Genomic DNA, 24,658 nt, shown 5'->3' with positions numbered 1-24,658 from the left:
AATTCTGAAAGTTACCTTCACTTCTATCCCCAAACTGCCCTCCAGAAGATCCAGCTACCCTTCGGCCACAGGGATATGTGTACTACTTTCCAAGTGCCCTCAGAGCCTAAGGTGGACAGGCAGGAACCCAGGATTCAGATTGTCTCCTGGCCTTGCTGAGCCTTTGTATGGCTTGTCCGCCATAGAGAGAATTATGGCAAATAGGCTGGAGGAGGGGTCTAGGCATCTTGAGATCGGAGGGAGAGAAGGAAGCCCCAAAGAAGCTGCTGGGATCTCGCTCAGAGCCAACTTATTCACCTTACACACAATTCTATATTCCAGTAAACTTGTGACCTGGCTTTTAAGAGCACAGCAACGAATTAGGAAGAATAGGAAGGAGAAGCAAGGCTGCTTCTTAGAGGCACCCTGGCCCATGGTGCTGTTTCCAGAAGAGCAAGCACAAGTCAGACAACAAGCAACCACCCACAGACCAGTGCTAAACTGTCCCACAGACCCCAGGAATGGATGAGGAAGAGTCAATTAGATTGGGTGATCTCAATTTGCTTCTAAACCTGAGATTCTGGAAGGTATCTTGAACAATGTGGGGGGCAGAATAATGCCCCCTCCTCAAAGAAGTTCTTGTCCTAATCCCTAGATTCTGTAAATACGCTTTGCTATGTGGCAAAGAGGTATTAAAGTTGCAGATGGAAATAATTGCTAATCAGCTGGCCTTAAAATAAGGAGATTGGTGTTCCCATTGTGGCTCAGAGGTAACAAACCTGACTAGTATCCATGAGGATGTGGGTTCAATCCATGGCCTCGCTCTGTGGGTTAAGGATCCTGCGTTGCTGTGGCAGTGGTGGATGGGCCTTTGCCTGCTTTGAAAATGGTAGGGTGCCACAAGCCAAGGGATGTGGGCAGGCTCTAAAAGCTGGAAAAGGCAAAGAAATGGATGTTTCTTATGTAGACTGTCCAGAAGGAAGTCCTGTGGACACCCATGAATATAACCTAGTGACACCCAATTTGGACTTGACTTACAGAACTGCAAGATAATAATGTGCATTAAATGTGTATTTATTTGTTACAGCAGCCATAGGTAAGGAATACAAATAATCTGGCCCAGTCAAAAGATGCTCAGAGAAGAGGAGTGCCCTTCCCCTGGCCACACAGCTTCTGAAAGCAGCATACCTCTGGCTCCAGTTTTTGTTGTTGTTGTCCTTGTTTTTGCTAGGTCCTGCTGCTTCTCTGCCTTCTTAATAATGAGCCCCATGTCTCACATAAGTTAAATTATGTCCTTCTGAGATTCAGTTATCTGGAACAGCCATCTCCAGGGAACGTCGGATTTCTTTTTCTGAATGAGTGGTTGGTTCCCCTTGCCCCAGATCGAAAGGCGAGGCTCTGTGCCCCTCCGCCAAGGGCAGATGCCCGCCAGATGTGTAGGGGCGGGGCCCTGGGGAAGGGGGTGCGGTAGCAGGAGGTCTGGAACGGAAGAGCCACTGCGGTGGCTCTACGTCTGGGGGCCTCCAGGGAGTGGAGGTGGGGTCAGTCGGGGCGGGGCTGCGGGCGGGCAGGGGTTAACTCGGGAGGAATAGTGGTGGGGTCAGGTTACTTCCCTTTAAAAAGACGCGGAAAGGAGGAGTCAGGTTCTGGTGGGCAGTGTCGGTGGCTGGCCTGGCTCTTCGTCCCAGGGAGGAGGCTCTGAGCCGGCTGGGGTTGAGCGCCCCTGCGGCCGCAGGCAAGTGGAGTGCGGGTTCGGAGGGGCTGCGGGGCTGCTGCGGGCGGCAGCTGGAGTGAGGCAGGGACCTGGACGGAAGCGCGCGCGCGGAACTCCCCGCGACGGCCGCCGCGGACGCTCTCTTCTCAGACTGGTACACTGAGGTCAGCCGAGAGTGAAGAATTCTTTTGGTCAATGTCCCGCTTTGATCTCTCGGCCAAATTGGTCCCCGCAGCGCGCCTATCAGCGGGCCAGGGGACCACCCACCTGGAGAGGTGGCCCCCCAGGGTGGGGAGGGGGGCTTCTGGCGCCTCTGGGGGAGGACAGATGGAGAGACCCGGGTGGTGCCGCAGACTCTGCCCTGCTGGGATCTGAGGCAGGGTGGTCTGGGGGACTCAACCCCAGCCGAGTGCCAGCTGGGTGACTGTGAGGCACAGCAGCTGAGTCCTCCAGTGGGTGGGGCACAGCCAAAGATGAGCGGGAATTCCAGCGGCCCCAGGGATCCGCACAGCCCCCAGGAGAGGAGAGGGCCCCCTTCGCCAACCTTGGACATTTGCCTCTCTCCAAAGGCTTCCACCTAACCCCTATTTTAAAGAGAATTCCTGTTTTTAAGCATCCATTTTAAAATCGTAGTCTCCCTTCTTACACCGACCCCATTGGGATGCATGTGGGTTTTCCAGATGCGGGAACAGAGGCTCTGGGATTATGGAGTCTGCTCCAGCCCTCCTTGGGGAGCAGCCAAGACAGATCAATGTTCCAACCAACATTGAAAGGGGAGGGGTCCCCAAATGGGGCCAACGGGGTCCGTACCCTGCACCTCCAAAACCCTCAGTAGCGCAGTGGGCCAGGGTGCCCAGCTGGGTCATGCCTTGCACTTTTGTGACTTGAATCCGCCTCCTCTCTCTAGCCCAGCCCAGGCCAAGCTGTTCAATTGTCCCAGCATTGTTCTCAGTGAGACCTGAGGTCTCATTGTAGCTTTGTCCCTGAGTCTTTATATGACCTGGACCTCTCTGAGCCTGGCTTTATTCACCTGTGAAAGGGGAGTGTTGGACCAGATATGGGCCCTTGAGTCCGTCCATCTGTGTTTGAGGAGTTGGCTGTAGAGGAATGAGGTGGAGGAAGGGGAAATGATGATGTGGCTGGGAGGAAGTGGAAATGGGCCTCCAGGCCAAGGAAGCCTGAGGGTAAGGGAGCTGGGAAAGGCAGGGCACCCTCCACTACCGTGGACTGGCATCCTCCACTAGCCCACCTCCCGAAGGAGCCCTAGCATCGAAGGCTGGATGAGTTTGGATAATAGCCTACCTGAGAGCACTGCCCCATTTCCCAGATGGAGAAACGCCCCCTGCCCTGTCTCAGAGCCTTGGGAGAGGGGGCAGCTCCTTCCCACTTCCACAAGTCCTCCAGCCCCTTTGCTTCAAGAGTTTTATTGCTAAGTATTCTGAGGAGATAAGTGGGGGCCCCCGCATGCGTAGGCACTAGGGCACTGGAACTAGGCCTAGTTCCTGGGCCTGCGGCTCTGCTGGAAGATATTAGACAGGACCCCATGCTGGGGGCTATTCGAGAATCTTGGAGAGAAACATGGACGGTGGGCCAGCTGGTCACGCTGAGGCCGCTGGGTCTTTCATTCACACGGGCAGACAGCCATTGCCTCCAGCCCAGGCCCAGCCCTGGGTGTCTGTCCTCAGAGATGCTGCATGATTTGGCTGCACCCTTCAGGACAGGCCAGAGTCCCTCCGGAGGCCTGTGCCTGGTAGTGCACCCCTGCTGAGAGAAAGTGCCCCTCCCTAGGACCACCCCTAGCTTCTGGTCCTGGTCTGGGGGTAGGGAGTTCATGTCCCCTGGGTAAAGTCCCCAAACTGACTTCCACCAGGTTCCCAGTCTCTCAGTCATTCCTTTGCAGCAGCCACTCCCATCCCTGCCCTTTAGTATGCCTATAAAATTCAGTAAAAGGGACACACAGTTCCCTTAAAAGGTGATCAGACATTTCATCCTGCCCAGATCAGCCTTGCTTTAGTTGACTAAAAGGCGTATGTCTCCTCCTGTGGTGTTTTAGCCCTCCTGGGCACTGCTCAGGAAATGTGGGGAGATGTATGGGAGGATGCTTTAGGAGGTGTATATAGTTAAGCGAGAGAATCTGCCACTAACTAGCTGTGTGACCTTGGGCAAGTCACTTAACTTCTCTGTGCCTTGGTTTCCTAAATAGCCAAACAGTGATGATTATCCTGGTCGTGATTATCTGCTCAGTTAGATAGATGGGATTTAACGGGCAGGATCCGAAGCCCAGAATGGCCCTTCCAAAGCTAGTGTGCATCCCCCCTATTCCACGAGGGCCTCTTCTGCTCGTTTTGTTCTGAGTGCCCTGCCACTGGGCTCCAGAGGCCACGACAGGAACCGACTCTCCACTGGGGCCGTCTGTGGTTCTCACAGGATGGACCATGTTCACGGCTCCCAGAGGAAGCACCCTGCGGCTGGCCCCAGGCCCAGCCTCTTGGAGCTGTGGGTGGAGACCTCAGAAGCCTGGGAGAAGGCCAGGGGCCTGAAGGGCCAGTGTGTGCCCTGTGTTGGAGCCCCAGCCCCAGCCTCATCCCCCTCCCCACTCTCTGCTCCTTCCCAGCAGACAGATGGGCTTTGGGTTGTTCCCTGGCTCCCAGCCTGCCCAGCCCTGCAGCTGAGGGGGCTGGGGGGTAGCACTGGGGGCGGGGCCGGCAGGAGGCACCGAGTGAGCAGCAGTTATCCCAAGACCCAGGGATCTGCGAGGAAGCCTGGGCTGCACAGTTGTTTGCCTGCCTGCTGATCCTAGGCTCCCCCTCCCAGCCCCTCGCAGGCTCCTGGCGAGTTCATGTTTGAAACGAAGGCAACTTGTACCCTCACATCTGAGATTGAGCTGCCTTTGGCTCTTCATTTGATGTCTTCTATGTGAGTGGCTATGCCTTAAAGATTCTCTAATACAATTGTTATCAACCTTAAATTTTTTTTTTTTAATTTAGAACTTTTGTTCTCAAACACAAACATAGGCAGGGCAGGCATAATACATAATTTCTGTATGTATACATAAACCCATAGATAGACTGCTTTGGTTGAGACTGGGGCTTGGTACTAGGCTTCTCCCTCATCAAGAGATGGGCAGTGAAAGGAATGTGCACATTCTGCTCACCTGTCCACCCCCAAGACAGCCGGCAGGTGATGCCACCCCCAGAATCATGTAGGATGGAGTAGTGATTCCCAAAGTAAGTGCAGCTATACAAGATCATTTTAGGGAATACCTAGATGTATAGTTTTTTTTTTTTTTTTTTTTTTTTTTTTTTGGTCTTTTTAGGGCCACAACCGTGGCACATGGAAGTTCCCAGGCTAGGGTTGAATTAGAGCTGTGGCTGCCAGCCTATACCACAGCCAGAGCAACGCCAGATCCGAACCACATTTGCAACCTACACCACAGCTCATGGCAACACCGGATCCTTAGCCCACTGAGCCGGGCCAGGGATCAAACCTGCACCCTCCTGGATACTATGTTACCACTGAGCCACAATGGGAACTCCTGAATCATTTTTAAATCAGTAGTCATAAATGGAAAGTGTATCAGGAAAAATATAATGTAATACATCCAACCATGACTTTATGGTCATTACTATTCAGAAGGAGAGCAGTAAATTGATTTGAAGAAAAGTATAAGTAAATAATGTACAGGAGGATCACGGATATGGCAAAACTCATGCAAGTGGTTTGTATGCACAGCCTTGGAGCCCGAGAAGGAGTGTGAGCCACAGAGGGAATCTGTGCTGAGAGTCAAGAGTTTGAGTTACACCGAGTTCCATCTTTAACCGCTGCCACTCATTTTCTTACTGCTGCTTCCATTCCACTAGCGTGTGTGACTTGCCTGCTGCATACTAGCTGCTTGCCTGGTGTGGAGGATACTGTCCTCACAGCGCTGGGTCTTGGGGAAGCAGGAGGGCTGTGCTGGGACAGCATGACTGAAGTGAGCATCCAGCATGAGGGGGTGATAGGTGAGGGAAAGACAGAAGCTTTCCAGGCCCAGAGGGTGGGTGGGGGGAGGGTGGGTGCTGGAAGAGGGAAGAGATGATGGGCTTGAGAAACCGAAAGAGGCCAAAGCGTTGAGACAAGACTGGAGACTCATGGGGCTGTGTCACACCGGACCTCTAAGCCATGGCAAACATCGTGGACATTGTCATTCGTTTAGCCAACATAGGGCTTCTGCCCTGTGCTAGGCATGGAGGGGTGTTCGCAGAGCCTTCCCTTGAGGTGCCTTGGTCTAGCGAGAAGCTTTAGAACACATGGATGGCCTTTTCTTAAGTGCTGCGATAGATGAATGAACCAGAGGCCAGGGAAGCACTGGGGTAAGGGGCTGCCCACTCATGAGAAGGTAGTGACATCTGAGCTGTGTTTTCAAGAATGAGTAGGAAGGAGCTTGACAGGAGGGAGAGGAAAGGCATTCCTCAGCAGTGGAAATAGGATGGGTCAAGAGGTATGAAAAAGTGGAGAGTATGGAGAAATGCTAACAGCTGGAGCCATGTTGGGCATTGGAAGCAGAGGCCAGAGGGTTAACTTCACAGAAGGTTTTCAGACTCAAGCCAGAAATGAGGTTTCATTCTGCCAGCAGTGAGGAACTGGAGACCAGGTTCAAGCAGGAGAGGAAGATCCCTCTGCGGAGCTGTGTGGGCAGGCTGGGGGACAGGGAGGACAGCTCAGTTATTGCTGTTCCCTGGGGGTGGAGATCTGTGCCTGGGTCAGGGGCTGAAAGAAGGGTCCCTTTTCATTATCAAAGAAAATGGGGACTGTGGAGCAGGCCCCTCTGTGCCCCCAGCCTGGGCTGGCATGGTGCCCAGAACAGGGACCTCTCATTACAGGGCAATGGGTGGCCCGCTGCGCCAACTTGGAGGACCAGAGGCCCTTTCCAAAGGAGTAAAGACTCCAGCCAACCAGGCCCGTGGTCTGTGTCCAAAGCAAACAGGAAGAGGCCATGGTAGGCCAGGCCGGGCCTCTTCCTTTGTTTGGAGTAGGGATTAGGCCAGGCAGGCTTGTGTGTCTTTCTGCAGCAAAGGGAGGGGGCTGAAGGCCCTGCAGAGTGAAACTCAGTGCAGGGGATACATGGCCCCTGGGTGCCAGACCATCGGCCTATAAAGGTAAATAAAGGGGACCTGCCTTGGCAAAGTCTAGCTCTGATGGAGGGAGGCCAGAAGTATATACTTCTCACCCTCGGTCAACTTCAGGGGCTGCTGTTCCTTCTGTCACTGTGCCCAAGCTGGAGTCCTCCCCCGGGTACTTGGCTTCTCACTCATGCCCCCTGGCCATCAGCCCAGGCCTGATGGAGGTGGCTGTAGGTCACCGAGGTGGTAAGTCCACACTGCCCAGCCTAGGGCCCTGAGGGCAAGTCTCCAGAGAGAAGGAGGGAAGTGCTAAGGGCTCAGAGCCCCCTTAAGCTGAACGATAGGTACCTGGGATCCCTCTGAAGACCCTGCACTCAAGTCCCTGGCCTCCACTGGCCATAGGACAGGTAGCAGTCATTCACTCTTACAAGCATGCCTGAAGGAATTAATCTATGCATACATTTAATCCATGCATGCATTCATTCACCAGGCTTTCAGGCAGGCTCGGGGGGTGGCCAGCCCAAGCCAGAGCAGGGAGTGGCAGATGAACAAGGTCCTCAAGGCGTTGACAAGATAGGCATAAGCCCTGAGATGCGTTTGGCCCCAGGAGAGTCTTGCCCATCTGCCATGGTCGGAGGAGGGCTCAAAAGAAAGGGGCTGACAATTCTCCCAGGGCAAGGGTGGGAATGGGGACAGGGGACAGATGGGCTAGAAAGACTTCAGCAAGGAGTGACTCTTGAATTGACTCATTTGTCTATGCACCCATTCATGCATGTGTGTATTCACTCAACAAATATGTATTGAGCAACTACTGTGTGCTGGGCACCATGCCTAGTGCCAGTGAGCAGAAGCAGCCAAGGATCTGTTCTCCAGGGGCCTGTCCTGCAGGAGTTCCCATCGTGGCTCAGCAGAAATGAATCTGACTAGTAACCATGAGGATGCAGATTCGATCCCTGGCTTCACTTGGTGGGTTAAGCATCCGGTGTTGCTGTGAGCTGTGGTGTAGATCGCAGATGTGGCTCAAATCCTGTGTGGCTGTGGCTGTGGTGTAGGCTGGCAGCTACAGCTCTGATTGGACCCCTAGCCTGGGAACTTCCATATGGCGCAGGTGCAGCCCTAAGAAGACAAAAGGGGGGGGTCCTGCAGTTAGTGGGGGAGCCAGGCAGTCCTTGAGTCATCACCACACAGATAAATGGTGCTCAGTTATAGGGCTTTAAGGAAGAGATTTGTGGTGCTGAAGGGGCATGACTGGTCAGGGAGGTCAGGGTGACTTCTCTGAGGTGGAATGGGGGGATAAAGAGGATATTAACCAGGGCAAGAAGAGGAAAAGGAGGATCCAAGCTGAGGGAACTGCACGTGCAAGGTCCTGTGGTGGAGGGGCTGGATGAAGGCCAGAGTGGTTACAGTTCTGCACAGAGCTGGGTATGGTGAGAATGAGGTTGGGAAATTAGCCAGCCGATAGCACTTGAACTTGTGGGTGTCTTTTAAAAGACTGGGTCTGAATTCCAAGAGCAAAAGGAAGGTCTTAAGCAGTGGGTAAAATGATCCAATTTGTGTGGCAAGCTTGTTTGAGGGGGCCCTAGTGCAAGTGATTATCCACTAGGATAACGTGAGGATCCAGCCTTGCCCACATAAATGATGAGAATGGCTTTTGCCAAGGACACGGTGAGAATGGGGGAGAGGGTGAGTCAGATGTTGGGGTGAGGGTCAGGCGTTGAGGTCCAAGAAACTGGTGGATGGGAAGGGTGACAGTGAACATTGTTTTCCTGTAAGGACATGTGCTGTTGAGTATAAGGAGTACCTTCATTTCTACCACGGATAGAATGGGTGACCCTCTGGATGAGAAAGAAGGGAAGGATTTTGAGGTTCTACTATATGGTGTTTAATATGTTTTCTAACATTAAATCCGCTCACCAAATCTGAGACGTAAATTCTAGTATTTATTTATGTGAACAGGGTTCTCAGAAAGGAGAACTTACCTGCCAGAGGTCATGGCTGGGAAGAGGTTAAGCCGCCGCTAGCCTCCCTTCTTTAAAAAAAAAAAAAAAAAAAAAAAAAGGCAAAACAACTTATTTCATTCTACTCAGTGAGCTGATAATTGAGGGGAAAGTTTTTGGCAAGAAGGGAAAGTGGCGGGGGGAGGACCTGGAAGAACTCCCTGCTCTGGAAGAATGCGGGAGGCTGGGACCATGTCCCTGAGGAGCGCCGGGCATCCCTCCAACTGCAGGGCTGACCCGGTGTGGTCTTGACCCGAGCCAGAGGCCGGCTCTCCCCGTCTTTTCACCTCCCACCTCTTGCTCCTGGGACGTCCTTCGACCCTCCTGGATCTAACCTCAGTCTTCCTGCTCCTGTGCCTGTTGTCATAGCTCACAGCTCACAGGGAGATCCAAGCCACCTGGCCGCTCCCTCTCCCCGCTGGGCCAGCTGCCTGCCACCTGCCCTTCAGCCCTTGGTGGGCTCCCAGGCTCCTGCAGCCTGTAACCAGACCCTGTTTGCTCCCAGCAGGCACCCCTGAGCCGCACTCCGCACGCTGTTCCTGAATCTCCCCTCCAGAACCGGAGCAGTGTCTCTACCCAGTTCAGTGACCTTCGTCTGTCTGAGCCCTGGTTAATTTTTGCCCAGTCTGCAGGCTGTGGGGCTCCTCCCCTTCAGGGATATAAGCCTGGTCCGAAGCTGCCCTGTCCCCTGCCCGTCCTGAGCCTCCCCGAGCTCCCTTCTCACCCTCACCATGGCCAAGGGATTCTACATTTCCAAGGCCCTGGGCATCCTGGGCATCCTCCTCGGCGTGGCGGCCGTGGCCACCATCATCGCTCTGTCTGTGGTGTACGCCCAGGAGAAGAACAAGAATGCCGAGCATGTCCCCCAGGCCCCCACGTCGCCCACCATCACCACCACAGCCGCCATCACCTTGGACCAGAGCAAGCCGTGGAACCGGTACCGCCTACCCACAACGCTGTTGCCTGATTCCTACAACGTGACGCTGAGACCCTACCTCACTCCCAACGCGGATGGCCTGTACATCTTCAAGGGCAAAAGCATCGTCCGCTTCATCTGCCAGGAGCCCACCGATGTCATCATCATCCATAGCAAGAAGCTCAACTACACCACCCAGGGGCACATGGTGGTCCTGCGGGGCGTGGGGGACTCCCAGGTCCCAGAGATCGACAGGACTGAGCTGGTAGAGCTCACTGAGTACCTGGTGGTCCACCTCAAGGGCTCGCTGCAGCCCGGCCACATGTACGAGATGGAGAGTGAATTCCAGGGGGAACTTGCCGACGACCTGGCAGGCTTCTACCGCAGCGAGTACATGGAGGGCAACGTCAAAAAGTAAGTCAGGTGGGGGCACACCCTAGATGCTGAGGCAGAGCTGGATCCTGGGGGCCAAGGAAGGGCTTGGATTCGGGACCTTGGAACCTTCTGGAGACTTTGGCTGGCCCGTCGCTCCATCCGCAGCTCTGGTAGAGAAGCTATCTAGACAATCAGCCCTTTCCCGGAGAGCCCCCCTAACCTTAGGGAGTCAGGGGTGAGTGATCCAAGTGCCCCCTTGGGTAGAAAGGAAAACAGGCTCTGAGGACAGAAATTTGCCCAAGGTCTCCCAGCTAATTCAGGGGTGGAGCCTGCCCGGACTTTGACCCCAAGTCCAGAAGGAGCTCTGCTCTCCCAAGTCAGCTGGCCTGTCAGCCTGGAGGCGGCCTGGGGGAGGCGGGGAGGGCAGGGATGGGGCTGTGCACCCCTTTCCATGCCCAGCCAGCCATGGCCTACACCCCCCACCCCCGGCCACCCCCATGGGCACAGGCATTTTGCTGGCATACCTTCTAACCCCCTGCTTCGGGCAGGGTGCTGGCCACGACACAGATGCAGTCTACAGATGCCCGGAAATCCTTCCCATGCTTTGACGAGCCAGCCATGAAGGCCACGTTCAACATCACTCTCATCCACCCTAACAACCTCACGGCCCTGTCCAATATGCCGCCCAAAGGTGAGCGGGCCTGGCGGGGACCACACGGCCTGGGAAAGCAGGTCCCTGGGGCTGGGGTGCAGGTCCCTGTTGCTGGGGTGCAGGCCCAGGAAGAGGGCACCCCTCCACGCCTGCGTGTCGCACCCAGGTTCCAGCACCCCACTTGCAGAAGACCCCAACTGGTCTGTCACTGAGTTCGAAACCACACCTGTGATGTCCACGTACCTTCTGGCCTACATCGTGAGCGAGTTCCAGAGCGTGAATGAAACGGCCCAAAATGGCGTCCTGGTAAGGGGCTGAGCCCACCTGCCCTTCCCCACATTGGCCCTGGCCTGGGAAGTATTCCCATTTATCCTCATCCTTGTCCCTGTGCTTGAGTCGTGAGGCAGTGTTTGAATTCCAGCTCTGAGTCATCTTGGGCAAATGTCCCAAGTTCTCTGACCTTCAGTCTCTGCATCTGAAAAATGGGACCCTCCTCATGAAGGGAGTTCCTGGCCCCTGAATGCCAGACAGATAGCAGCTGAGTCTGTGGTTATTCCCCAAAGGCTCAAAGCTCCGCAGGGACACCCCCTTTACCGCCCCACCGCCCCCGCCACCCTCTTCTCTGCTGACCAAACCTCCACTTTAACCTGGTTTGTCCCCCTGACTCTGGGACTTGGCCCACCAGCACCAGGACCCAAGGGGGGCCCTGACCCACCTCTATCTTTGCAGATCCGGATCTGGGCTCGGCCTAATGCAATTGCAGAGGGCCATGGCATGTATGCCCTGAATGTGACAGGTCCCATCCTAAACTTCTTTGCCAATCATTATAATACACCCTACCCACTCCCCAAATCCGGTGAGTGAGGGGCCTTGCATGGGGGGAGGCGGACTGGTCTCCCCCCACCTCCCCATACCCAGAGACCATCCTGCCAACACCCTGGCCTCCCCAGACCAGATTGCCTTGCCCGACTTCAATGCCGGTGCCATGGAGAACTGGGGGCTGGTGACCTACCGGGAGAACGCGCTGCTGTTTGACCCACAGTCCTCCTCCATCAGCAACAAAGAGCGAGTTGTCACTGTGATTGCTCACGAGCTGGCCCACCAGGTAGCCCCCATAGCAGGGCGTGCAGACAGAGAAGGGAGGGGGGCTCTGGGAGGAGATGGCACAGGTCCTGGCTCTGTCCTTGGCAGCCAAGGAGGGAGGAGGGGTCCACCTGGCAGGTGGCAGGGAGGAGTCACAATTAGGTCAGTAAAGCCTCACACTCAAGCCTGGCATGCGAAGAACACTTGGTCAAGAGTAGCTCTGGGTACTTAGCGACCTCCCTCCCCCACAGTGGTTTGGCAACCTGGTGACCCTGGCCTGGTGGAATGACCTGTGGCTGAATGAGGGCTTTGCCTCCTATGTGGAGTACCTGGGTGCTGACCACGCAGAGCCCACCTGGAATCTGGTAAGCCCACTGCCCGGGGGCCCTGTGGTCTGGGATGGGGGAGGGCCTGCGTCACCCTTCCCAGGCCAGTCTCCTGATGGCTCTCAGGGCTTTGCAGAAAGACCTCATCGTGCCAGGCGACGTGTACCGAGTGATGGCTGTGGATGCTCTGGCTTCCTCCCACCCGCTGACCACCCCTGCTGAGGAGGTCAACACACCTGCCCAGATCAGCGAGATGTTTGACTCCATCTCCTACAGCAAGGTGCTGCCCAGCCTCCGTGCTGGTGCTGAGACAGTGGGGGGCGCAGGGAAGGAGGTGGGGACCCTGCCCATGCGGACCCACTGAAGCTGGGGCTCCCAGAGCGCCTGTCCCAGCCCAGTGGGGACACAGGGTCCTGCTGGCTCTGCGCAGCCTTCTGAGCCCCCTCCCCTCTACCAGGGAGCCTCGGTTATCAGGATGCTCTCCAACTTCCTGACTGAGGACCTGTTCAAGGAGGGCCTGGCGGTGAGTACCCTTGGCCAGCTGTTGGGTGGGGGGCGTTTCCTCCAGCCCTGGCCAATTGCAGAGGTCCATTGCTAGAGCCTGGCAGCACCGGCTTTCCCCTCACTGTGCCCTGTCTTTCCACAGTCCTACTTGCATGCCTTTGCCTATCAGAACACCACCTACCTGGACCTGTGGGAGCACCTGCAGAAGGTCAGTGATAGCCAGCCACCACCCCACTCCCCGCCGCCACCCCGCCCCTGCCCCCCCCCCGCCCTCCCAACCCAAGCTGTTCTATGGGGGCTCTGAGATGCTGGAAGTCCCTAGGGGCAGCACGCATATAAGAGAACAGGCCCAGCCCCCCTGCTTACCCTCCCACACAGGTCACGTGGAGCCTCAGTTGCTCATCTCTAAAATGGGCTAGGTGATGGCTCCTCGAGGAGGCATGGTGAGAGCCTGTGTTGGGAGCTCTGGCAGAGGGCTGGCCCTACCACTGTAGTGAGCTCTGAGGGGTCCCCTCATCTAGGTGGGGAGGACATGGGCTCTCAGGTTTCCCAGGGCCAAGCCTTCCTCTGCCAGGAACTTTGGAGCCTGTGGTTCACCTGCTCAGCACTTCTGGCTGCCCTGTGCCCGGCCAGCCCCTCCCAGGCATGACTTCGCACAGACCAGCACCCTCAGCACAGCTTTGACCCTCCCACCCAGCTCCACTCCACCGTCTGTGAGGGCAAACCTTTGGGCCAAGTCCCCCCTCCCTCCCTCCAGCCTGCCCCTCCCTGCCCTCCTGAGGCTGGAGTTGCACCCTCTCCACCATCCCCCACCACAGTCTCTCCTTGACAGCTGCCGCCACCCACCCCTTCTCTATGGCCCTCATCAGTCCCACTGACCCCTCCACGTGCCCATGCTCCATGACCAGCCTGACCAGGGAGGGGAGCCCTGGGGCCTTGTTCCAGAGCCCCGGCCAGGCTGCAGGGCCCTCCCAGCGCCAGCTCAACACCCTCTACCACGAGTCTGGTCCCCTCCCCCACCTCCCATAGCCTCAGTCCCTCCCCTCTGCTTCCACATCTTCCTTGCCCTGCCTGGATTTCTCACTCCATCCCTCCTCCACGCCAGAGCCCCTTCAGCCCCATCTCTGCCTCCCCTTCCCTCTTTCCCTGAGCGCCCCCTCCCCCAGCTCCTCTCCTGCTCAGCTTGCCCCTTTTAACGTGGTCTTCTGCCCTCTTTTTATGCTGTTGTTAGTTTTTATTTTCTCAGTTATTAACAGAGGTGGTTGCCCTTTTGTTATTACAAAAGCAATGAGGGAGTTCCCGTCGTGGCGCAGTGGTTAACGAATCCGACTAGGAACCATGAGGTTGCAGGTTCGGTCCCTGCCCTTGCTCAGTGGGTTAACGATCCGGCGTTGCCGTGAGCTGTGGTGTAGGCCAGTGGCTACAGCTCTGATTCGACCCCTAGCCTGGGAACCTCCATATGCCGCGGGAGCAGCCCAAGAAATAGCTAAAAAAAAAGCAGTGGGACTCTCTTGTGGGTTAAGGATCTGGCATAGCCACTATAGTGGCCAAGGTCGCTGCTGTGGCACAGATTCAATCCCTGGCCTGGGAACTTCCACGTGCTGTGGGGGCAGCCAAAAAAGACAAGACAAAACAAAGCTTTAAGACAATAATAGCCACCCAAAGCCCATCCCCACATTCTCAGCCTGGTGCACTTCCTTTGCATCGACCACAGCCCGCTCCTTGGCCCTGCCTGTGACATCTTCCTTCATCCCTGCCCATCCTCCCAGATCCGTTCAGGCTGACCCATGGCATCCTGGATGCCCCTCCCCGACACACACCCACCTCAGGTTGGACCACAGAAAAGGAGGGCCAGGGATGTGTTGAATCAGTGCAGAATAAACCGGAGGCTGGGGCACTCTTGGCTCATCCAGTGCCAGGCAGCTGAGGGGAGAGATGGCCAGGCCGGGACCCCAGCTCCTGCCTCCCAGCCCAGTGCTCCTCCACTGCCTTCCAGCAAGGCACCACTAGGGCTAGTCCAGGGGTACCAGGGCTGCCGAGATGGGCAGGTGGGAGAAGAGCAGTCTGCTGACGGCTGCGCTATCTCACTCTACCCAAGGCTGTGGATGCTCAGACGTCCATCAGGCTGCCAGACACTGTGAGAGCCATCATGGATCGATGGACCCTGCAGATGGGCTTCCCCGTCATCACCGTGGACACCAAGACAGGAAACATCTCACAGAAGCACTTCCTCCTCGACTCCGAATCCAACGTCACCCGCTCCTCAGCGTTCGAGTGAGCAGATGGAGTCATTGAGCCAGGCGTTCTCCCGAGGGTTCTGAGGACTATTTGCTGTGGGACACTCTGACCATAGCAGGGTCTGGCCTCTGTGGCCTCGGCCACAATAGTTGTTGACAGTCTTCCTCTTGGGGCCAGAGTCGAGCAGAAACCGAGAGGCCGGGCAGGGCTGCCTTCGCTGGCGGTGGTCACAAGCTGCCGTCTCTCACACCTGGCCTCTGGATCTCTTGTTGCAGCTACCTCTGGATTGTTCCCATCTCATCTATTAAAAATGGTGTGATGCAGGATCACTACTGGCTGCGGGATGTTTCCCAAGGTAAGCCCCTCTCCTTGGCATTGCCCCAGTGGCCTGAGGGCCAGCTGCTGCCAGGCTGCAGGAGGGACTGCTCTGCTGAAGCCTGGGGAGAGGAGGGCCGGGGGTCAGGTCAGTCCATGGCCTTCTCAGCAGCCCCTCCCCGGCTCTGCTCCCTCCCCACAGCCCAGAATGATTTGTTCAAAACCGCATCGGACGATTGGGTCTTGCTGAACATCAACGTGACAGGCTATTTCCAGGTGAACTACGACGAGGACAACTGGAGGATGATTCAGCATCAGCTGCAGACAAACCTGTCGGTGGGTACCTGTCGCCCCACCCCATTCCCGGGATGTTGCCCCAGACTGCAGGCCCTGCCTGCATCGCCAGCCTGAGGTCACACGCTCTGTTGCCCCTCCTAGGTCATCCCTGTCATCAATCGGGCTCAGGTCATCTACGACAGCTTCAACCTGGCCACGTGAGTGTCCCTTCCTCCTCCAGCCCTGCCAGCTCAGCCACAGAAGCCTAGTGACTTGGCAAGTGTGACTCCATAGTGAGAGCCAGTGCTCCTCCCCCTGTCCTCACCGCGAGCGGCACAGCACAGCGGGCTCCCTGGGCTTCCGGACACCCCTCCCCTGGCCTCACATCCCCAGAGATTGTTAGTGTTACAGCCCACATTTCCCAGAGAAGGAATCCGAGACTCAGAGTTTGAGTTCCTTGTCTGAGGTCACATAGTTGCCCAGGACAGCCAGACACAGGCCTGTCCTTCTCTAAAACTACACTGAATTCCATGGCACCAAGGTTCTCCTGAGGGCTAACTATGGGCCAGGCCACTGTGCTAGAGGCTAAAAAACATCTGGGAAGGTCGGTACAGGAGAGACGCAGTATGGATGAACAAATATTTATCAAGCAGCTGCTGTGTGTGTGAACACTGGCAGGTGCGAGGTTCTTTGCCATAGATGTCACCCATAGACACGGACATTGCTCATAAATGTCAAAATGGTCACCGATGGAGGAGGAGGAGGGAGGAAAGACCAGAGAGCCAAGCAGATCAGAGAAGAGAGGGCACAGGAAGAAGCACAGTCTTCTTGTCTTTTTGAACCTCAGTTCTGTCTCTTATGGGCTGTGTGGCTTTAGGCAGGGCATGTCACCTCTCTGAGCCTCAGTTTCCTCACCTGTAAAACGGGGACCATGAGCAAGGACATGTGACTGGCAGTGGATGAGGGCCAGGCCTGGGCTGCCCTTGTTTGTGGCACCACCCAGCCGCCATGTCTCCCACTCCTGGTGAATGTTGGAGCTGGCTCAACTGCAGCTCTGGGACCTCAGGCTCTAGGAGGAGGCTGAGGTTCCTACAGGGAGGATGGGCTGGCTGGGGGTGCTTATTTGAGCCCCTCTATCTCCCCCCAGTGCCCACATGGTCCCTGTCACCCTGGCTCTGGACAACACCCTCTTCCTGAACGGAGAGAAAGAGTACATGCCCTGGCAGGCCGCCCTGAGCAGCCTGAGCTACTTCAGCCTCATGTTCGACCGCTCCGAGGTCTATGGCCCCATGAAGGTACAGAGGAGCATGGCAGGGTTCAGGGACCAGTTCCTCCGTGTTTGAAATTACGCCTCAAGGAGGTGAAGAGAAATATTGCCGGGAGTGGTGAAACTGCCAGGCTGACACGACACCAGGTCCTTGGCTGAGAGTAGCCTTGGCAGTGGTGAGAGAGCGGGAGGGATGGAGGGGTGAAAGGAGCAGGAGCTGGGAAGGTGAGCAGGTTGGGCAACACAAAGAAGGGGCACAGACTTCTAGCAAAGTTTGCTAGATTTGGAAATTAGCACTTTCAGAAGGCAACAGAAAAAGCCACCAAACGGGGGTGGGGCCGGGTAGGGAGGCCAGTCTTTCACCCGAGGTGTGGCCTTGGACAATCCTCTTCAGGCCCAGAGAACTCCTCCGTGAAAGGGGTGGACCTGTGCCTGTCTAGCCTGCCCTAAGGGCCAGGAGGGAGTTGCAGATGTCGCAGGGAGGCGGGAGGATCAGAGGGAAACTGCTTGCTCTGGATGAAGCTGAATCTGTAAAGGATGTTCACTGCAGTGTGGTTTATAAAAGACAAGAAAACCAAAGCCGGAGTTCCCGTTGTGGCTCAGCGCTAATGAACCCGACTAGTGTTCATGAGGATGTGGGTTCGATCCCTCACCTCAATCAGTGGGTCAGGAATCTGGCGTTGCCGTGAGCTGTGGTGTAGCTTGCAGACGTGCCTTGGATCTGGCGTTGCTGTGACTGTGGCGCAGGCCAGCAGCCGTAGCTCCCATTCGACCTCTAAACTAGAATAAGCATTTGGTGGAATATTATGCACTCTTAGATCACACTTAGAGAGGTCATTTAAAAATGTTTTGGTTTTTTTTTCACATTATTAACTTCCTGGTATGGTAAATGAGGTTTTAACCTATTTTTAATTTATAAGCCTTGGAGCTCTGATTCGACCCCTAGCCTGGGAACTTCCGTATGTCAAGGGTGCGGCCCTAGAAAAGGCAAAAAGACCAAAAAAAAAAAAAAAAAAATGTATTAGCTTACCTACACCTTGGATCAACCGCATCCTCGTAATGTAGTTAAATCACAGTGTTTGGTCAACTCAGTATCAATATTTACTTTATGTGATTTCTAAACTGTCATTCTCTGCTAAGCCACATAGAGTGCTGTTTACATCCCCTTTTTATATATCTTATCCAATGTAGCAGGTAATACATCAGTTTTGCTTTCTCCTGGAGGCATCCTCCTGGAGCCCTCTGCTAGCCGGCCCCTCTGGGGCTGCTCCTCAGCTCCCACGCCAGAGGCGCTCCCTTGTTGGTCTTGTTTCCTGAACCCACGGTTCCTTCCTTGAGTTTGTTCTCTATTGGGGCACATCTTCCAGTTTGGCAGGAAGGGTTCGTAAGAGGTGGATTGTTTTCAGGTAGATTGTCTGACATGTCTTTATTCTACCTTCACACTGGATTGCGAGTTTACTTGGGTTTAGAATTTTCTAGGTTAGAAATTATTCTCCAGAAAATTTCAGGTTGAAATTGACCTCAAGTCTCTCGTGCTACTGTCAAAACTCCCAGAGCCGTTCTCATTTCCGCTTCTTTCAGTGTGGCCAGGTTCCCCCTTCTGGGAGCTTATGGGCTTTTCTCTCCATCCTGGTGGGCTTTTCTCATCCTTCTGTGCTTTCAATCTGGGCAACTTTTTGGAGTTCCCATTGTGGCTTATCAGTAATGAATCTGACTAATATCCATGAGGATGAAGGTTTGATCCCTGGCCCTGCTCAGTGGGTTAAGGATCTAGCATTGCCGTGGGCTGTGGTATAGGTTGCAGATGCGGCTCAGATCCCACGTGGCTGTGGCTGTGGTGTAGGCCAGCAGCTGCAGCTCCGATTCGACCCCTAGCCTGGGAACCTCCATGCACCACAGGTTTGGCCCTAAAAAAGCAAAAAAAAAAAAAAAAAAACACCCAATCTGGACAACGTTGTCTCGCTCCTTTAACTGTTCTTCCCCCACCCCCAGCCCAGTTTTCTCCCTCTGGGGCCCTTGTTAATTCAATTTACTGTTCTTACACTGGTCCTCTAGTTTTCTTCTCTCCTATCTTCCAGCTTGTTGACTTTTTGTTCTGTCCTCTGGGATATGCTCTCAGCTTAGCACACCACCTCTCTACAGACTGTTTTCATTTTTCCTATCGTATTTTTAAGCTTCCAAGTGCTATTCCTGGCTCCAGCATCCTATGCAATATCCCCTCTGCACTCTCAGAGGATATTTATCATAGGCTTTTATGAAGTTTTATTTTCCTTTCACTGACTTATTTCCTCTGAGTTTTTTGCTTTGGTCTCCTCTTTCAAGTTGGAGGCTGAGCTGCCCCTTTGAATTTGAGAATGAGGCAATGAAAAGTGGGAATTCCCACTGTGGCTCAGTGGGTTAAGAACCCGATTAGTATCCATGAGGACACGGGTTCGATCCCTGCCTTCCCTCACTGGGTTGAGGATCTGGCGTTGCCGTGGCTGTGGTGTAGGCTGGCAGCTGTAGCTCTGATTCAACCCCTGGCCTGGGAACTTCCTCATGCCACATGTGTGGCCCTAAAAAGAAAAAAGAAAGAAAGAAAGCTCCATGGGGAGGTGGAGTTTGTCACCTGTAGTCTCCTTGTGGGGTGACTAGGTGGCCAAGTAATTCCTGATGGGGAACCTCAAAAATTAGTATCCATGAGTGTGTTCCCTGGGGACTCTTCAGTGTCCAGAGAGTGACCCTCTCTCTTATGCACCGAGGCTCACTTTCTGGGATCAGGGTGAGGAAGAAGACTGGGGGTACCTTTGTTCAGAATGCAAATATTCACCTCTGGCCCCCTCTGCAGTCCAGCAACCCTCCCACTGTGTCTGGGGACCAGAGGTCTGAGTCCCTCTGATTTAGCCTTGCCCATGGAAGGAGGGAGGGGTGCTGCTCGATGCAGGGAGGGAAGTGGAGGCTTGAAAGTTTAATTCATCCTTCTACAGACTTTGACTCCATCGACCTGTTCACGGCCCTGCCTCACTCCTGTCCCCTGCATGCCCTTCTCTCTAATCCTGAGCCTTGTCACAGCAAGTCTCCGGCTTCTGTCTCCATCTCCCCCATGGCAGGTGCTCTGCTGCAGCCTCTCCCCCTCTGCCAGGCCTGTTCCACCTCCCTCTTACACCTTCCACCTCCTAAATGTGCGAACTCTCTCATCCTCTGTGGCTTCCTTTCCTATTCTCTTTGTTCTGGGCTGGGGGGTGAGGGTGTTCCTTTTACATTCGGATGTGGATGCTAGTTGACGTACATGACAATCTACTCTGCTGAACCAAGGTCGGCAAAGAATTTTAATAACGTGGAATAGGGCTTACACGGGGATGCCAGCTAAAAAGATCAGCATACTACATTGCAGACCTGCTGGGCAGAAAAGAGGAAAGAGGGGGCAAATGCACCAATTTGGAAATCTTGGGTTTGGTACATTCTAGAGTCGTTAGTGTTTTCTGCCTATGCTTTAAGGCGTTTTCTGAATTCCTCACAATAAAGGGGCCTAACACTTATTAGGAAATGGTGACACTTAGACACAAGAGTATCAGAAGAGATCAAGGGGAGTTCCCTGGTAGCCTAATGCTTAAGGATCCGGCATTGTCACTGCTGTGATGCAGGTTCAGTCCCTGGCCCGGGAACTTCTGCCTGCCACAGGTATGACCCAAAACAGCAAAAAAAAGTAAAAAATAAAATGAAGATATCCTTTAAAAAAAAGAAGAAGAAGAACTGGTCAAGGATTTGTGGAGGAGAACCTCAGATCAGTCATCTGAAACCTGGACGAGTGCCAGCCCCTTTGAGCACAGTCTGGCCTTGTGCGAGGCCTTTAGCCTCTGGCCTCTTGCTCCTGTAGCCATTAGCTCTTGCTACATCTGCCCACCCACATCAGAGGCTCCATGGGTCTCCAGATGACTCAGGCATGAGTCTCTTCTTTGAAGCTATTTTTAGGGCTGCATCCTCGGCATGTGGAGGTTCCCAAGCTAGGGGTTGAATCGGAGCTGTAGCCGCCAGCCTACACCACAGCCACAGCAACACGGGATCCGAGCCACATCTGCGACCTACACCACAGCTCACAGCAATGCCAGATCCTTAACCCACTGAGTGGGGCCAGGGTTGAACCCATGTCCTCATGTTTCCCAGTCAGATTCGTTTCTGCTGTGCCATGACGGGAACTCTGGAACTTCCTCTTTGAAGCTCTTTATGTTTTGTTCTTGTTTTTTGTTTTTGTTTTTCTAGAAATACCTCAGGAAGCAGGTCGAACCCCTCTTCCAACATTTCGAAACTCTCACTAAAAACTGGACCGAGCGCCCAGAAAATCTGATGGACCAGTGAGTATGAGCTCGCTTGGTCTGGAGATCATGGGTGGTGCAGGTAGCCTGACCTGGGGGCCCATAGCAAGTCCAGCAGCATCCTCTCTGGAGCTCCCAACTCCTGGCCGGACCAGGGCCACAGTCAGGGAGAGCGACCCCTCCCAACCCCACTCCCGGCCCCAGGAGTAGGGACTCTGCTCTGAGGCTCTGTGTGGCCTATGAACCATCTGGCCTCTTTGGGCAAAGGACCAAACTGAACCTCTGAGGGTCCCTCACCCGCATGGTGAGGTTCTAGGTGTTAAAGCTGGGGCTGGAGCCTGTGCCAGCCCTCCCCAGGCTGCCCAAGGGCAAGAAGCAAAGAAGGGAACCCAAAGGTGGCTGGTGGGCTATACCTGCAGAGTGCGGGTCTGCCTCCCTGTTGGGAGTTGTGTGTCAGCAGGGGAGTCTTGGTCAGCGTCAGGTCCAGGCGTGCTGACAGAGTGTCACCCCCGGGGTAGGTACAGTGAGATTAATGCCATCAGCACTGCCTGCTCCAATGGATTGCCTCAATGTGAGAATCTGGCCAAGACCCTTTTCGACCAGTGGATGAGCGACCCAGAAAATAACCCGTGAGTGTGTCCTTTGTTCCTCCCTTGATTTTCATCTGCCCCTCAAGCCCACAACCCTGTCCGCCTCAGGCCCTCATCCCACCCTCCCTGCTGCTGCTCCATCCCTGACACCCCTACCCCACGCCAGGATCCACCCCAACCTGCGGTCCACCATCTACTGCAATGCCATAGCCCAGGGCGGCCAGGACCAGTGGGACTTTGCCTGGGGGCAGTTACAACAAGCCCAGCTGGTAAATGAGGCCGACAAACTCCGCTCAGCGCTGGCCTGCAGCAACGAGGTCTGGCTCCTGAACAGGTGAGGACTGCAGCCAGACAGGGCTGGGTAAGCTCACTGCCCCCCGACCCCAGGGACCAGGCTCCCAGCGTGGGAGGAGCAAGAACCAGCCAGGCCTCCACATTCCCTCGTGGGATCCCCACAAGTCTGTGCAGTGGGGCAGTACCTACCCCATTTGAGAGATGAAGCTGCTGAGGCTGCGAGAAGCAAGACAACTTGCTCGAGGCCCAGAAGCTTAACCAAGTAAAAAAGCCAAGACTTGAATCTGGGTCCAGGTCCATGTCCTGTGCTCAAAACTGCTGCAGCCTCCTAGCCTTTACGTCTCTGTCAAGGGCTCTGGTGCAGCTAGACCTGAGTCCTTCTGTTCATCCAGCTGGGCACCCCACCCCCACCCACAACCTTTGAAGGAGGGCCCTACTGTGTGCCATCTCTGGGACCTCAGTAAGGAAGAGCCACCCTCAGTGCCAAAGGCAGGAGTGGCCACCCTATCTGACTCAGGGCTCACCCCTTCCTTGGCTCATTCATTGACAGGGGTTTATCAGGCACCTGGTCTAAGTCAGGCCTGACACCTGGCGAAGCCAGGGACCCTGCTTAGTGGACTCAGTGTCTCATCCCCACAAAGGAGGTAGGACCAAGGGGTCTTTAACCCTCAGCCGGCTGAAGGGATGCTGATGGGATGCAGGACAGGTGTGTGGGGTTGGGGAGAGGGCAGGGTCCTTCTATGAACACAGATTCTGCTCTCAAAGGTACCTGGGTTACACCCTGAACCCGGACCTCATTCGGAAGCAAGACGCCACCTCCACTATTAACAGCATTGCCAGCAATGTCATCGGGCAGCCTCTGGCCTGGGATTTTGTCCAGAGCAACTGGAAGAAGCTCTTTCAGGAGTGAGTCTCCCGAGAATGTGTTAGGGGAAGCACCTGCCAGGCCTGGGTGTCCCTGGGGATGGCCCGTGTGCACAGGACCCCACGGGGTCAGGACTGGAAAGTAGACCCTGCCTAGGCGTGGTGAAAAAGAACCCAACTTTAGGCCAGGTAGGGGCAGGAATTGAAAGATAGGACAGTGGTGAGAGTTCCCACTGTAGCTCGGGGGTAACAAACCCAAGTAGGATCCATGAGAACATGGGTTCGATCCCTGGCCCTGCTCAGTGGGTTAAGGATCTGGCATTGCCTTGAGCTATGGTGTAGATTCCAGATGCAGCTTGGATCCCACGTTGCTGTGGCTGTGGTGTAGGCCGGTAGCTGCAGCTCCAATTCGACCCCTAGCCTGGGAACCTCCATATGTCATGGATGCGGCCATAAAAAGCCAAAAAGAAAAAGGAAGGAAGGAAGGGAAGGAGGGAGGGAGGGAAGGAAAGGAAGGAAGAAAGAAAGAGGAAAAAAGGAAGAAAGAGAGGGAAAAAGGAAGAAAGCTAGACAGGGCAGCGGGAACGGCTATCCCTTTTTCCACTTGGGGGACATCTGGCTGGTGGGAGTACTCTCTGAAGAGGTGGGAGGAAGGACATTGCAGTCAAACCTGTGTTCGCGTCTCCAGTGGTGTCTCCTCAGGTGTGTCGTTGTTTTGCATCTACAAGACAGGGATGGTCACAGGGTCCTGTCACCTGCCAGTCACTAACCATTCCCTGTCCCCTGATGGTGCCCCTCTCTCCCTGCCCTGCAGCTATGGCGGTGGTTCCTTCTCCTTCTCCAACCTCATCCAGGGTGTGACCCGAAGATTCTCCTCTGAGTTTGAGCTGCAGCAGGTAGGAAGCCCTGGGCCCCGGGGCTCTCGCCTGGAGAGGGAGGACAGAGGCCCTGGCAGCCCTCTCCTCAGGGCTGTATTAGCGACCCAGCCTGCCGCTCAGAATCACCCTTGTCCTGGCAGCTGGAGCAGTTCAAGAAGAACAACATGGATGTGGGCTTCGGCTCCGGCACCCGGGCTCTGGAGCAAGCCCTGGAGAAGACCAAGGCCAACATCAAGTGGGTGAAGGAGAACAAGGAGGTGGTGTTGAATTGGTTCATAGAGCACAGCTAATAGTGCCTGGTCCTTCCCGCCACCTGGCCCCCCGCACAAGATGCCCGCATGTGTCCATCCCAGGGCCCACGGCAGGGCCCATGTTCCTGAAGCCCGAGGCACCTGCGTCCTCCCTTTAGGGACAAAGCCTGTGGCCCATGTTATCTCCATTCTGCCCTGGGGCCCAATCCAGTTTCTGGTGACCAGACTGTCCAGGTGTCTCCCAGCCACTGCCCCTTGTGCCAACCCCACCCTGGGCCTGGCCCAGGGCCCTTCTCAGGGAAGTCCAGCTCCAAGGCCAGATGAGCAGAAGCCCTTGATGGATGATGGATGGCCTTGAAGAACTGCCCTCTACCCTCTCTCCCCTTTTTCCATAAAGACCCTGAACCTGAGAATCAACAGGGCATCAGATCTGTATATTTTTTTCCTAGGAGTAAATGTAAATAAAGGATTTCTAGATGAGCTTCCAGGCTCTTTACTAAACTCAAGAAGGAATGAGTCTGCATAATAGCTGGAGAGACAGGGATGGAGGGAACCTGGGGTGCATGGGGGTCTGGGGACCCCCAGGAAGCCTAGGAGGGAGGTACCCAGCCTGCTAGATCTTCCTACAGGACACCCGTGTGGCTCTAGCTTGGAGATGGAGGACAGTGTCTGCCTGCAGTGTTCATTGCCTTGGCAGGATTGAAACTCTGGGTGCTGGGGAGCCAGGGGAGGTAGAGGGAATGAG

At 55.0% G+C, this 24,658-nt stretch overlaps 1 protein-coding gene across 4 annotated transcripts; it reads left to right on the top strand.

Moving 5' to 3' along the window:
• On the top strand, window positions 1,620–24,395 carry ANPEP (alanyl aminopeptidase, membrane). Of its 4 annotated transcripts, none has more exons than XM_005653524.3 (21): window positions 1,620–1,714; window positions 9,301–10,122; window positions 10,632–10,774; window positions 10,902–11,041; window positions 11,465–11,591; window positions 11,686–11,840; window positions 12,070–12,183; window positions 12,281–12,424; window positions 12,602–12,667; window positions 12,791–12,856; window positions 14,747–14,922; window positions 15,162–15,241; window positions 15,404–15,537; window positions 15,640–15,695; window positions 16,625–16,772; window positions 20,984–21,075; window positions 21,555–21,665; window positions 21,793–21,960; window positions 22,686–22,826; window positions 23,599–23,680; window positions 23,803–24,395. In XM_005653524.3, the coding sequence occupies exons 2-21, from the start codon at window positions 9,524–9,526 to the stop codon at window positions 23,950–23,952; spliced, it is 2,892 nt and encodes a 963-aa protein (XP_005653581.1). In that variant the 5' UTR covers window positions 1,620–1,714; window positions 9,301–9,523; the 3' UTR covers window positions 23,953–24,395.

The sequence above is a fragment of the Sus scrofa genome, chromosome 7 (assembly GCF_000003025.6).
Source record: "Sus scrofa isolate TJ Tabasco breed Duroc chromosome 7, Sscrofa11.1, whole genome shotgun sequence".
NCBI lineage: Eukaryota > Metazoa > Chordata > Mammalia > Artiodactyla > Suidae > Sus > Sus scrofa.
This window is presented reverse-complemented; position numbering and strand designations above follow the sequence as displayed.

Bases quoted from the DNA above. Each gene is read 5' to 3' on its own strand.
- ANPEP (XM_021098304.1), top strand. From the start codon at position 9,524: ATGGCCAAGGGATTCTACATTTCCAAGGCCCTGGGCATCCTGGGCATC. The intron at 12,184-12,280 runs GTAAGCCCACTG...AGGGCTTTGCAG, and splicing joins CAGAGCCCACCTGGAATCTG to AAAGACCTCATCGTGCCAGG. The intron at 15,538-15,639 runs GTGGGTACCTGT...TGCCCCTCCTAG, and splicing joins AGCTGCAGACAAACCTGTCG to GTCATCCCTGTCATCAATCG.